At 40.0% G+C, this 12083-nt stretch overlaps 1 protein-coding gene across 1 annotated transcript in view; it reads right to left on the bottom strand.

The window, feature by feature from the left end:
* Positions 1–851: 851 nt before the first annotated feature.
* Positions 852–12083, bottom strand: part of slc2a15a (solute carrier family 2 member 15a) — a 38564-nt gene continuing 27332 nt past the window's right edge. Inside the window, exons 9-12 of the mRNA XM_042502418.1 lie at positions 9002–9103; positions 7293–7368; positions 4146–4273; positions 852–1515 (exon numbers count right to left, since the gene is read on the bottom strand). Coding sequence (XP_042358352.1) covers positions 1261–1515; positions 4146–4273; positions 7293–7368; positions 9002–9103 — 561 coding nt within the window. The 3' untranslated portion in view covers positions 852–1260. The remainder of the gene's footprint in view (positions 1516–4145; positions 4274–7292; positions 7369–9001; positions 9104–12083) is intronic.

The following is a 12083-nucleotide window of genomic DNA, read 5'->3' as shown; positions in this document are numbered from 1 at the left end:
GTGGAAGGAACTAAGATGCGAGGAAAGGAGGCAAGAGTAGGAAGCTAAGAGTTAGGTTAGTATAATGAAAAGCACCCTTTGACTAATACAAATTTATTTTCATGTATTTAAACAAACTGTATTTCAATGTTTGTACAAAACACATTTTAGCACATTTTACTGTACAGCTCAGAGAGTACAGAGTATTCTGAAGTGTGTAAAATAACAAGGGGAAAAATACAAACTATTTTAACTTTACAATAAAAAGATGACATCAAAACATGCATAAATATTGGGATTTCCCATCATAGATTATTATTTACTGGAATATACAAAGATAAAAATGAAATTTTATATTAAAGGTTAATTTCTGTCCTTAAGCTCCAATAGATTTGCTGAGTCTTACTTCAGGTGTACAGCCTGACATATATTTATTGTTTAATAAATTGTTTTTTTCATTTGTGTGTTACCAAGTTGACATGTTGGGCACTCACGTACACAAATTATGGATATTAAGCTGATTTTCAACCAGCTCTGTATCATAACAATGTGGGTAGTAAGTGTTATAGAACTGTGGTAAATGTCTCTCCATCTAACCAGGGCAGATATTTCCCTGCTCCGTTTAGCTTACCATTCAACTGTGAAAAGATATTGTTTGTTACCAGATGGCCGGCATTGTGCCAAAGCTTGCTCCACGAGCGAGAGTATTTATTCATGTGGTGCATTCTGGTAGTTATAGGTTTTCTACCTTTTGAGCAAAAGAAAATGCCACAGTCTTTTTCTCCTGTTTTCTCTGGTTATGTAGCACCAATTTCAAGTATTTGTGTCTTTCTACTGCATAGACAGCTGCATATACGACAGCTCACAAAAAGTAAAGGCAACACATCTGGATCACCCCCAGGTGGCTGGCTGCAGTATAGCTCATAAAGCCCGTGAATGGGTGAATGGGACATGGGTCAAACTAAAAACTTGTCCAATATTTTTTTCTCTAAGATGGTTTCTGTGATTTAAGGTGGTTCTTGTAACCCTGATGTTTGCTCAAGTGCCTGTTTTACTGATAAATTTGGTTTAAATTGCTTGCAATTGGTCAAACGTTGGGAACTTGATACCAAAGGGCTACTGCGCAAATTCTGGCTTCATGGTATCAAGTTCCCAATGTCTGACCAATTTCATGCACATGCGGTACACCCCACCAGAGCCAACTGAGCTGGTGTTTGGTTAATGTGTACATACAACGAGTCATAACTAGTTTTGCAGTCCCAGTAAGACCCTGAGGCTCAGCTAGGGTATAGAAGAAGAGCTGTCAAACTCCAGTGAAGTATGTTCCATTCCACCATAGCCATTCATCTTTTTCAGTTTCAGCTGGTCCATGTGGGACAAGCCCTGGGTCTCTAGGATGGCCTCCGTCTTTGAGAACATCCGGCTGATCTCCATGAACGTCTTGTTTTTGGTCTCCGGGATCACGATGTACACATAGACTGCCACGGAAAAACAAATGGTGCCAAACACCAAGTAGCAGTAAGACCCTGCTGACATCTGATGGTGAGATAGCAGATGGATGGAGGACCATTGGTAGAGTTGAGAGATAAGATTTGAAAGTTAGCTAGAGACAACAAAAAACAAGTGATTTATAAATTGTCAAGCCAACACGATTATTATTTTGGCAATGATGACAACAGCAGTCTGCCAGTGGCACCAAATGACAGGAGAGGAAAAAAGTGGACAGATGAGCAGCAACATGCTGATACCAGTAACATTACAGGCTGGTGGCAAAAAGAGCAGGTAGCTGCTGAGGATGAGTGTCATGAGAACTTTCCATCAGGTGATACCGCTATTGTCAGGCTAGCTCATGTAATGAGGGATATTGTGGCAAACCAGTTAGCAGCAGTACTACTAGTGCCTTTGCTGCACCACTCAGGAGGCTTAAAGATGCTTTCAAACCTAGATCTTTTGGAGCAGTTGTTTCGAAACAGGGTGTGTTTCCCTTCTTGTCCTGGTTCGTTAAAAAACATATGACACAGAAATTGCTCTTTGACTCAGAACAAAACAAGTGAACCCAGATCACCTAGAGGGGGTGGTCTAAGTCCACTTCTAATTGAATCCTGGAGCGGTTTGTTTGTGGTGTGAAAGAAAACAAACCAACCACAGGATTTTATGATGAGAAGCAAAACAGCTTTTAAGATGAACAGCTAAAACAATTTTAAAAAATCATGATCTACTGATCATTAAATCTATAAATACCATGTCCCCTGCTACGAGCACATACATCAGCACAGCAGCGCGTTTGCGCTTTTTCGTTATTATTAGTTATTAATGAAGTCAGTTGCCTCTGCTGAGTGAAGTTTTTCAAAACTTGGTTATTGAAACATAAAGGAACATCTGACTGCTCTGTCATCAGTATCAGACAGCAGAACTGTCATATCTGTCACCCGATTAACGGCCTGGCAGCAGGTAACGCAGATGTGTGTCTCTGTAGAGCCTAGATGCATGTTCTATAGTTCTCCTATAGTGGAACATATCTGCAGAATTTATAAAGTTTTGTAATTTTTCTTCTGTAATGTAAGAGCAGAAAAACGAAATAACTGTCACACCCACAGCAACCCTGATAACGTGATTGATTTGCAGTCTAATAATATCTGCCTAATAATGCTTACAATCAGTTATTTCTCTGTAAGCTCTTTGCGACGCCAATTACATAAATGTAAACTCCCTATAAGCATTAAAGTGCTGGCTGAACTTCTGTCAGACAAACACAGAAACTGTCCAATCAGTGAGTTATCTGTCAGCTGGTATAACCTCATGTTCACTCTGCTTGGTTCGTTTGTAAAAAGTCTGTGTGAACTCGAACTGAGCCAGAACTTACATGCAATAATGTATATTTTTTTTCCCATTGGTCCGAACTAAATGAGCCCAACTACAGGCGTGAAAGCACCCTTAATTATCATTGGGTGTATCTGTACTTTCTATGAAGACCACATCAAAATGCACTATGAAGGCATTCATAGTGAATTATAATGCATTCATAATACACTCATTAACACACATAATGCTTACTGATGCACTATATCAATAGTCATAAACCATTATAGATGTGACTCATAATGATTTATAAGTGGCAGGGGTCTTATGGATGCTCTTGATTTGTTATAAACTAGAGGTTGATTGCTGGGGCTTATAATGCATTAGAAATATTTATACTCACTTATTCACACATCATCAATTAACTGTAGTAAGGACTCGTAGTGTGATATAACAATCCATGCTGTATTATAAGTTATCATTGCATGTCTTGAGTAACGTGAGGTACCAACTGATGCATTTACAATAATGTATGCTTGTTAGAATGGACACAAACAGTTATCTTGTAGGCTCATAGCAAACATTGATGTGGCTAACATAGCTTGCAACAGCATATAGCGACAGCATATAGCCAAGGGCTGCAACAGTTTCTGTCCACCTCTGACACGGCAAGAAACTAAAAGCAAACTATTCTCGTGAATGGTACACATCAATCACTTATGACACGGCATATATTCTTATAAATGCATGAAAATGATTACACTTTACTTTACACCTACAATAAATCATTATGATGAAGCATACATTATTATAAATGCATCAATTGGTACCGCACGTTACTCAAGACATGCAATGATAACTTATGATACAGCATAGATTGTTTTATCACACTACGAGTCCTTACTACAGTTAATTATTGATGTGTAAATAAGTGTCTATAAATATTTAGAATGCATTATAAGCCCCAGCATTCAACCTCTAGTTTATAACAAGTCAACCGCATCCATAAGACCCTTTCCACTTATAATCGTTATAAGTCACATCTATAATGGTTTATGATTATTGATTATTGTTCATCAGTGAGCATTTTATGTGTTTATGAGTGCATTCATAAAGCATTATGAATGCATTATAATTCACTATGAATGCCGTCATAATGCAATACAGATGTGATCTTCATAGAAAGTGTTACCAAATTTTCCTTTGGCTTCTCCCAAGAACTGCAAAGGTACACACTATACACATAACACAACACACATTTACAAGCATACACATTAAATTTGTAGTTATTAAAAAGCCAGAGCAGTGGTTTTAGAATATAGAAAATAGAAACGCTAACTCAGGACAGCACATAGTAAAGCTGTCACCTGTAAGAAGGGGAAGACGAAGCCCACGGTGAAGTTCGACAGCCAGTTGAGCGATCCTCCAACGATGTAGGCAGCCGGCCGGTGGGACTGTTTAAACAGCTCTGCTGTGATCAGGAAGGGAACCCCGGCTGGAACAAGAACATAACATAAAAACATCAATGCAAATCACACAGTTCGCTTAGAGCTCATTGAAAGGAGCATGCTAGTGATTTAGCAGCGCATCCAGAAGGTCAAACTGCTCATGAGACACAAATTAAAACAGACAGTCAAAATCTGTTCAGTTCCAAAAAAACTTGATCCTACATATCCCACAATGTAACGTGATTTTTTTCTTCAATAGGCACACATCTTTCAAACTCAATACCTCCAGCTAGTTATTTCGGCTTTCTGTAATAAATTTGTATGCTCTGACCCCAAACTTAAAGAATCCAAAATCTGTTTAAATTTATTCCTGTATAATAATTCATCAGAGCATGTGTCAGCTTTTACATCATACACACTTTTATGGCACTAATTGTGGAATACCTATAATCTAAAATCACTCCACGACTTGTAGGATTAAATATACATTTGATAAATATTTCCTTGGGACATGAGGAAGTTGTGAAAGGGTTTATATTCTTTAAGCTGAGGCAGCATTTTATATTCACAAATCTTGTGTTTTTATATAAAAGAAGTGCAGATGATTCTCCTAACAGGATACATCTGACAAGGAAGCAACAGTTTCATTGATGAGTTGCTGTTTATATAAAATATATTTAAGTTCATTTATTACTTTACACAGCCAAAAAAAGGCTCATGAAAGACTAATTAGAGAACAGAATCAGGTGATAAGGTGAGTGCCAGACCATGTGGATCAGGGATTCATATATCAAAGAATACATGTATTATTAATATTTTATTATTTCTTTAAACTGCATTATATGTCTCTGTTATGGGAGGCCACAGAACATGAAGAAAGAGGAAACAGGCATATTTATCACTCAATGTTAGATGCTGCAGAACAGCATGTAAAGTATGTGGATGAGAGCCATATGTTCATTTAAAGATGAATAGCTAGAGCTACAGGACTCGATCTTCCTGAGATTACAAGACCCCCTAAGGATTTTTAGGTTCTGACCTCTAGAGGGAGCCATTTAATAACAGAAAGCGGCCCGAACCTCTGTAGACTCACCATGTCAGTGGTGCTGTCTATCACCTGTAAAAGTCCTACAGAAAGTACAGGATAGAGTAACCTTTATTTTTACATTCCGTTGTTCTTAAACACACACACACTCACACACACAATCAGCCCTGCTCAGTTGCATTCAGGTCTGATTGAAAGTAAATTTCTTCACTTCCCTCTGGTGGTATCTCTCCTTCTAGATAGAGTTAGTTCTATTTACCTTCTATTTCCATCCCAATTCAAGGAAGAGAGTGATTGACAAAAATTTCCAGAATCACTGTCGTGGTCATTTTGGTTCATCCACAGTGGACAGTCTGCAATAGACTAAAATGATCAGCCGATATCTCAACTGACAGGAATGCCCTGAAAGATGAATGGCTATGGTGGAATGCCCTGCCCAAAAATGCCCAAAATGTCACAAATTCCAGCATCTCATAGTATTACTTGGGGCAGAGCACTGAAGTTGTGCTTGTATTGACTAATTGGAACCAGCTGGTTGCAATATACATCCCAACACACGCTCACTCACAGCTGTGTGGCAAGTAACAGCCAATTATATTTTAACAGAATCATCGTTATCACTCTGTTGATGCACTAATTGGAATCCCTCTTACTGCCACAGATCACCTCACACAGACTACTTGCTTAAGGATTAAAAATAATGGTGCTTTAATTCTTGTACCTGCTATTCACATTCTGAGGAGCCGTTTCCACAGCAACTGTTCATGAATGAGATGGCAAACTTTTGTTGCGGTTTGGCTGTTTGTGTGTTTTGAGGGGCTGACAACCAACTTTTGAAACGGGGTTTCAGAGTGTAATCTTTTGAAAATACCTCCCCCTCTGTTGCTGTCTACACTGGTAATGTGTGGATCCTGTGAGAACGGTGACATCACGGCTGCACTTTGTGCATAGGTGTGGCATATGTCATTACAAAGTGACACCTCCAACCAATGGCCTGGCATGCATAATACAGAGTTTTCAGTTGTTTTTGTGGATCCATGTACACGAGGATCGCACATTATGGGATTCACATTATCATATGAACGTGGATTTTTTTTTAGAAATGCAAAGGAAAGACTTTTCCGTTTTTAGTAAGGCCATTATCATCTAAACATGGCCTAAGACTCACGGTCAACGACGCATACGCTCTCATCCCAACTAGTCAAATACCCCTGATTTGTTTTTGGACCTATACATCAAAATATGATGCACTAGGTACCCTCCTGTGTCTGTTTTGGATGTTAAGGGACACCGGGACAATTTCTGCTTATTAGATTTGTTGTGTTATGGCTGCCCCATGAAAGTCCAAGATTCGAATCATCAATTGGTTTGGTTTACTGTTGGGTAATTTAAAGCCCTGTGTATTTAGACAGTGAGCTCCACAGTCACTTTAAAGGTGCACACTTGTCAAGGAGTGGTCAATGCACTATTGCTGTCAGAGGACTTTGGAATATTTGTATTGAAACCAGAGACACCACCCTGCACTATTATCACTGTTATTCTCTACAGTCCTCAACTTTAGGTGTTGAGGATTGTAGAGATGCTGTTCTTAAGTTCTTTATAAGTTCAGTTGGGGAATAATATTATTATTATTATTATTTTTATAAAGCATTATAAATAACCACAAGGGCTTAAAACTATGATTATACAGCACTATAGAGGCATTACAATGCATTATAAGTATGTTCATAATGTGTTATGATTATGATTATGATGATTATACATTATAGACATGGGCTTCATAGAAATTGTTACCATATTTTTTTTATTAATATTTTTTAATGCACTTTCTATTAGTACTACCACTACTGATATACTATTTTTGTTGTTGTTGTTGTTGTTTTTTTTTTTAACTTTTCTGTCTTTCTTTATTTTTAGGCCATGTCTTTTTAAGATGATGGTTGCCCTCCCATGTTTTTGAAAGAAATCCAGTCACTTTTTTCAGGTTTCAAAGTGTTAACATGCAGTGTAGAGCAACTCACCTGGGCCGATACAGAAGCCAGCGATGATGCCAACCACACAACAGACACTAATGTAGCGCATAAATGACAAGTGAACCTGCAGGGAGGAGATACAGCACAACATGTCTGATCACATTTAGTTATTTTCTCTAATCTCAATCTTTCTCCAACACCACCTCACACCAACTCGCTGATACACAGCCCTGTATCTAAGTCACTGTTCCATAGGGCAGAGCAGGGATACAGTGCATTCTGCCAACTGAAAGTGAAACAGGCCCAGCTGTTACTCCCCACACTCATTCCCCTGTTAAACATCTGGGATGGGTTCATTTGTCTTTCCTTCTGTTTCTTTCCTCCCCTTTCTCTTCCACTTGTCCTCTACCAGAAAGTAACTGGGAGAAAGTGGGAAAGGGATAACAGGAAAGTGACTGAAAGAAGAGGCGACATAGTGACAATAAGTCAAATTAAGACTTTGTGTGTTTTGATGTCAGCATGTGTTTCTGAAAATGGACTCCCTACATCGCCCGGAGGTGCGTGTGTTTGTGTGAATCAGATGCAAAACAGTGTGTTAACAGACACAAACAGTCTGTGTTAGTGTGAATGTGTTGCTGCAGTTACGAGTACAAACATTTAGTGGATCCATGAGGTTTACATGCACAGAGATAGTGATTTAGGCCAGCTGCAAGATAACATACAATTGATGAAATTGCGTGGTATCTGCACACTGAATTAAAGCTCCAGTGCGTTGGATTTATTGGCAGAAATGGAATGTACTAAAATAACTATATTTTCTTCCATGTATAATGACCTAAAAATAAGAATCATTTTCATGTTTCTCACCATGTTTCTTCAGTAGCCCAGAACAGACGAACCAAACACTGGCTTTAAATGGGGACATTCGCGTTTTTGTGTCAGCCATTGTAATTGTAAGCCTAGGATGTTTCCAGGATTTTAGGATGTTTCTTGGATTTTAAGACGTTTCTATGATATAAGGACATTTCTTGGATTTTATATTTGTAGGATTTAAGCACATCTCCAGGATTTTAGGAGATTTGTAGAATTTTAGGACATTTCTAGGATTTTATGATGTTTCTCAGACTTTAGGACATTTCTAGGACTTTAGGATTTTAGGACATTTCTAGGACTTTAGGACATTTCTCAGATTTTAGGATATTTGTAGGATTTTAGGACGTTTTAAGGATTTTAGGATGTTTGAAGGATTTTAGGACATTTCTAGGATTATAGGATATAGGGGGCTTAGCTAGGACTTCTTTCTGGGGTTGCAGGACATCCTTCGCTAGCATTTTTTTCTGATAAACAAGCTCTATTTTGATGCTGACTATGGCACCATATACTAAAAGTACAAAAACAATCCCCAGTGTGAATCACTTAATTTTTATTGTGAATTACAAAATGGATGGGGGGGTGGTTCATCATAGATCTTCAGTTTGGAAAAGTCTTCACATACAGCTGTAAGGCCAACTTATTTTCTCAGATTCAGAGTTTTGTCTCTTTAAGCGCGCGCACACACACACACACACACACACACACACACACACACACACAGAGTAACTGCTCTCTTGCTGTGGCTGACTGATCAGCTCAGCTGATATTAAAGCACACATTAGCAGCTGCTGCTGCTTGCTTTCACATTTGCCTTTTACCCATTTCTCTCTCTACTGGAAAGATTTGGGTCACAAGACTTTACAGAAATACACACACACACACACCTGTAAAATGAGGGCTATTGTGATTCCCACGCTGCAGATGCCCATGATGGAAAACCCTCCGATCATGAGAGGCCTCCTGCCCAGCTTCTCTATGGAAAAACACTGCAGGAGGAGACACAGAGCTCATGTCACACACACTGTTCAATGAATACATACACTACAGATTCAAAACATATTGCTCAGTGAGCTTTAATGCATCTGTATAACAAAGTCACTTTGACAAAGTCAGTCTCATGCCTGTGTTTAAAGAACAGAGCTGGAATCAGGACGTAGCTCTGTGCATAGTTCAACAATACATTTCTTGTTTGAATAACAGACGGTCAAAATCACAGTTCAGTCAGGACCACTTAGTCAAGAAAAACAGCAGCTTTTAGATTTAGCTTATTGCAGATATTGGTATTCGGTGGTATGGCTTTGTTCTGGGGACACCCTGCCTTTCCATGTGCTTACGTGGAAAGCATTAAACAGGAACAGCACATGTTCCTGAGGCAGGGAGAGCAGCAGCAGCAGCAAAAAGAAAAGAACAAAACCCCCACAGAGCAGGCATCAATGACACAATGTCATAGATCAAGTCAGAACGGCACAAAGGAGGAGGCGGGGAGGAGGAGGGCGCAAAAGCTGCATGCAGAGGGAAAGGGAAAAGCTGAGTGCAGCTTAAATAAGGCGGCGCTTGTGAGTTAAGTGAATCATCAGTTTAGGTGAATCAGCTGGCCATCAGCTGATGAGGCTTACATGATATCAGCTGAACATTAGCAGCCCTTGACACCTTGGCCTGCCTGAACTAATGCTATGCTCAATTTAAGTCAGGACCACTTATACAAGAAAAACACTTCTTAGCAGCTTTTAGATTTAGCTTATTTGGCAGTATGGCTCTGTTCTGGGGACCCCTGGCCCTTCCACGTGCTTACGTGGAAAGCATTAAACAGGAACAGCACACGTTCCTGAGGCAGAGAGGGCAGCAACAGCAGCAGCAGCAAAAAGAAAAGAACAAAAACCCCAAAACGTCCATACAAGGCAAACCTCCCTGGCCTTCCAAGGCTTCTTGGAAGGAAGGAAGATGCAAATTGGGTTTAGGGGAACTAGCATGATAAATTCAGGCTCACTACTAAGTAATGTAAAAAGGAAATTAAGCCATAATTAATCAGAATATGCTTAACAGTTAATTGAAAGCAGCAGATCAAAGAGCCTTAGCTTTTTGAGCTAATTTCAATGGTAGCAGTGCTTGACACCATGGCCTTCCTGAACTAAAGCTATTCTCAACTTCAGACAGGACCACTTAGTCAAGAACACTTCTAAGCAGCTTTTAAATTTAGGTTTATTGCAGTTATTGGTATTTGGCGGTATGGACCTGTTCTGGGGTCCCCCTGCCCTTCCATGTGCTCACATGGAAGGCTTGAAGCAGGAAGAGCAGCAGCAAAAGAAATAAAAAAAAATATATAAAAAAAACCCAACCCAAAACGACCACATCAGGCAAACCACCCTGGTCTTCCAAGGCTTCTTGGAAGAGCCGAAGGAGTAGCCAAGACGAAAATTGGGTAGGGAGGAACTAGCACGATAAAGTCATCAGGCTCACTACTAAGTAACAAACCAGGGAAACAAGGCTTTAACTAATCAAGTAAATGCTTAACATTCAATCTAAAGCCAGCAGATCAAAGAGCACTCATAGTCTTTTTTTTTTTTTTTTTTTGGTGCTTCTAGAATAGCTTGTGCCTTGGGCCTGGGGTAGCATTCATAGGCTGAAGATAACTATCGACCCATAGCTTTGAGTGTTGCCACAGGGGCAATAAATTAAGCAGTTGTTGGTGCCCCTTTGCGAGGGGAATAGCTGTGAAACAATCTGGAGGAATCTCGTAGTATGGCAGAGGAGGCGAAGACGTGAGGCAAGCCAGACCCGGAATATCCTTTTCCCTTGTCATGTCTGGCTTGAGGTTGGCTTTTCAAGTAACACCTCAAGGAAGACATAGGACAAAAACAGCATTATTTTCAGATATTAGAATTGTTGTCCCTTCATTGGCATTATCAGTCATTAATGCTTAAGGAAAAATAGTGTGCATTAATCTTAACATCAGGTATGGTGAGGGCTTGCGAGGGATCAAAGCTTCCCTGCGTGAAGTGGATTCACCACCTCTGAGAAACCCATAAAAGGACAACACATCACTATAGGACCAACAAAATGAATTTCCTTCACCAGTGCTTTCCCCACAATAGCCAAGCAATAACTATTGGGTATACTCCATGAGTGCAACAGAGGAAACATTGATTGGCAATGATAGCAGTTCTTTTGGCCATACATAGCAAACCACTGATTCTTGAAAACCCCCAAAACCAACAGAAGGGGCAGTGTCCATATATAGCCGAAGAACAGGAGAGGACCTAAGAGCGCCATTACAAAAGAAAGAAACGCTGTTTTAATTAGCCCACAGGAGGGACCAGAATCGGAGCTCAGACCTGCAGCCAGCATCCAGTGACACCACATCATGGAGGTTCGCCTCTGTCATGGCAAGGTCCAAAAGATGGGAAATAAAGGAGCAGCAAAATTTAAACGACCAAGCAGGTCCTTCTTCAACATGACAGGTGCCTCGCGGGCTTGTGCAGAATCCCACAAATGCGACCCAACCTCTCTCTCGAAAGAGAGGCCTGCATCAGGTCGCTGCCTAAAGTAACACCCAAGAACACAAGACCACAAAGAGAACCCACCGTTTTTCTTTTTTTTCGGACACATCACCACAATCGACAACACGCCCATCACTCAGAACAGGGCAGAGCAAGACCCCGACAAGGTTAATGCCATTGCCTGCAAGAATCAGGCCCCTAAGGCTTGGGGAGACTGCAGAAGCAAGGGCAAGGCCTACCTGAACTAACGCTAAGCTTAATTTTGTGGTTTCAGGTGTAGTCCACTGGTATTTGCATACTCAGCTTTTTGTGCAGTGTTTTCACCTTTTGTCCTCACACAAACTGTGTTTTAGGTCACTAGAAACAGACCTTTTGTAAATCTCCTTTCAGAGTGAAGATTTTCAGAAACTCCTTAATTGTTCTTGATGTGTAGAAGGAAGTTTTATTGCTTCTGATGTCAAAGTTCACT

The sequence above is a fragment of the Plectropomus leopardus genome, chromosome 15, assembly GCF_008729295.1.
Source record: "Plectropomus leopardus isolate mb chromosome 15, YSFRI_Pleo_2.0, whole genome shotgun sequence".
Lineage (NCBI taxonomy): Eukaryota > Metazoa > Chordata > Actinopteri > Perciformes > Serranidae > Plectropomus > Plectropomus leopardus.
This window is presented reverse-complemented; position numbering and strand designations above follow the sequence as displayed.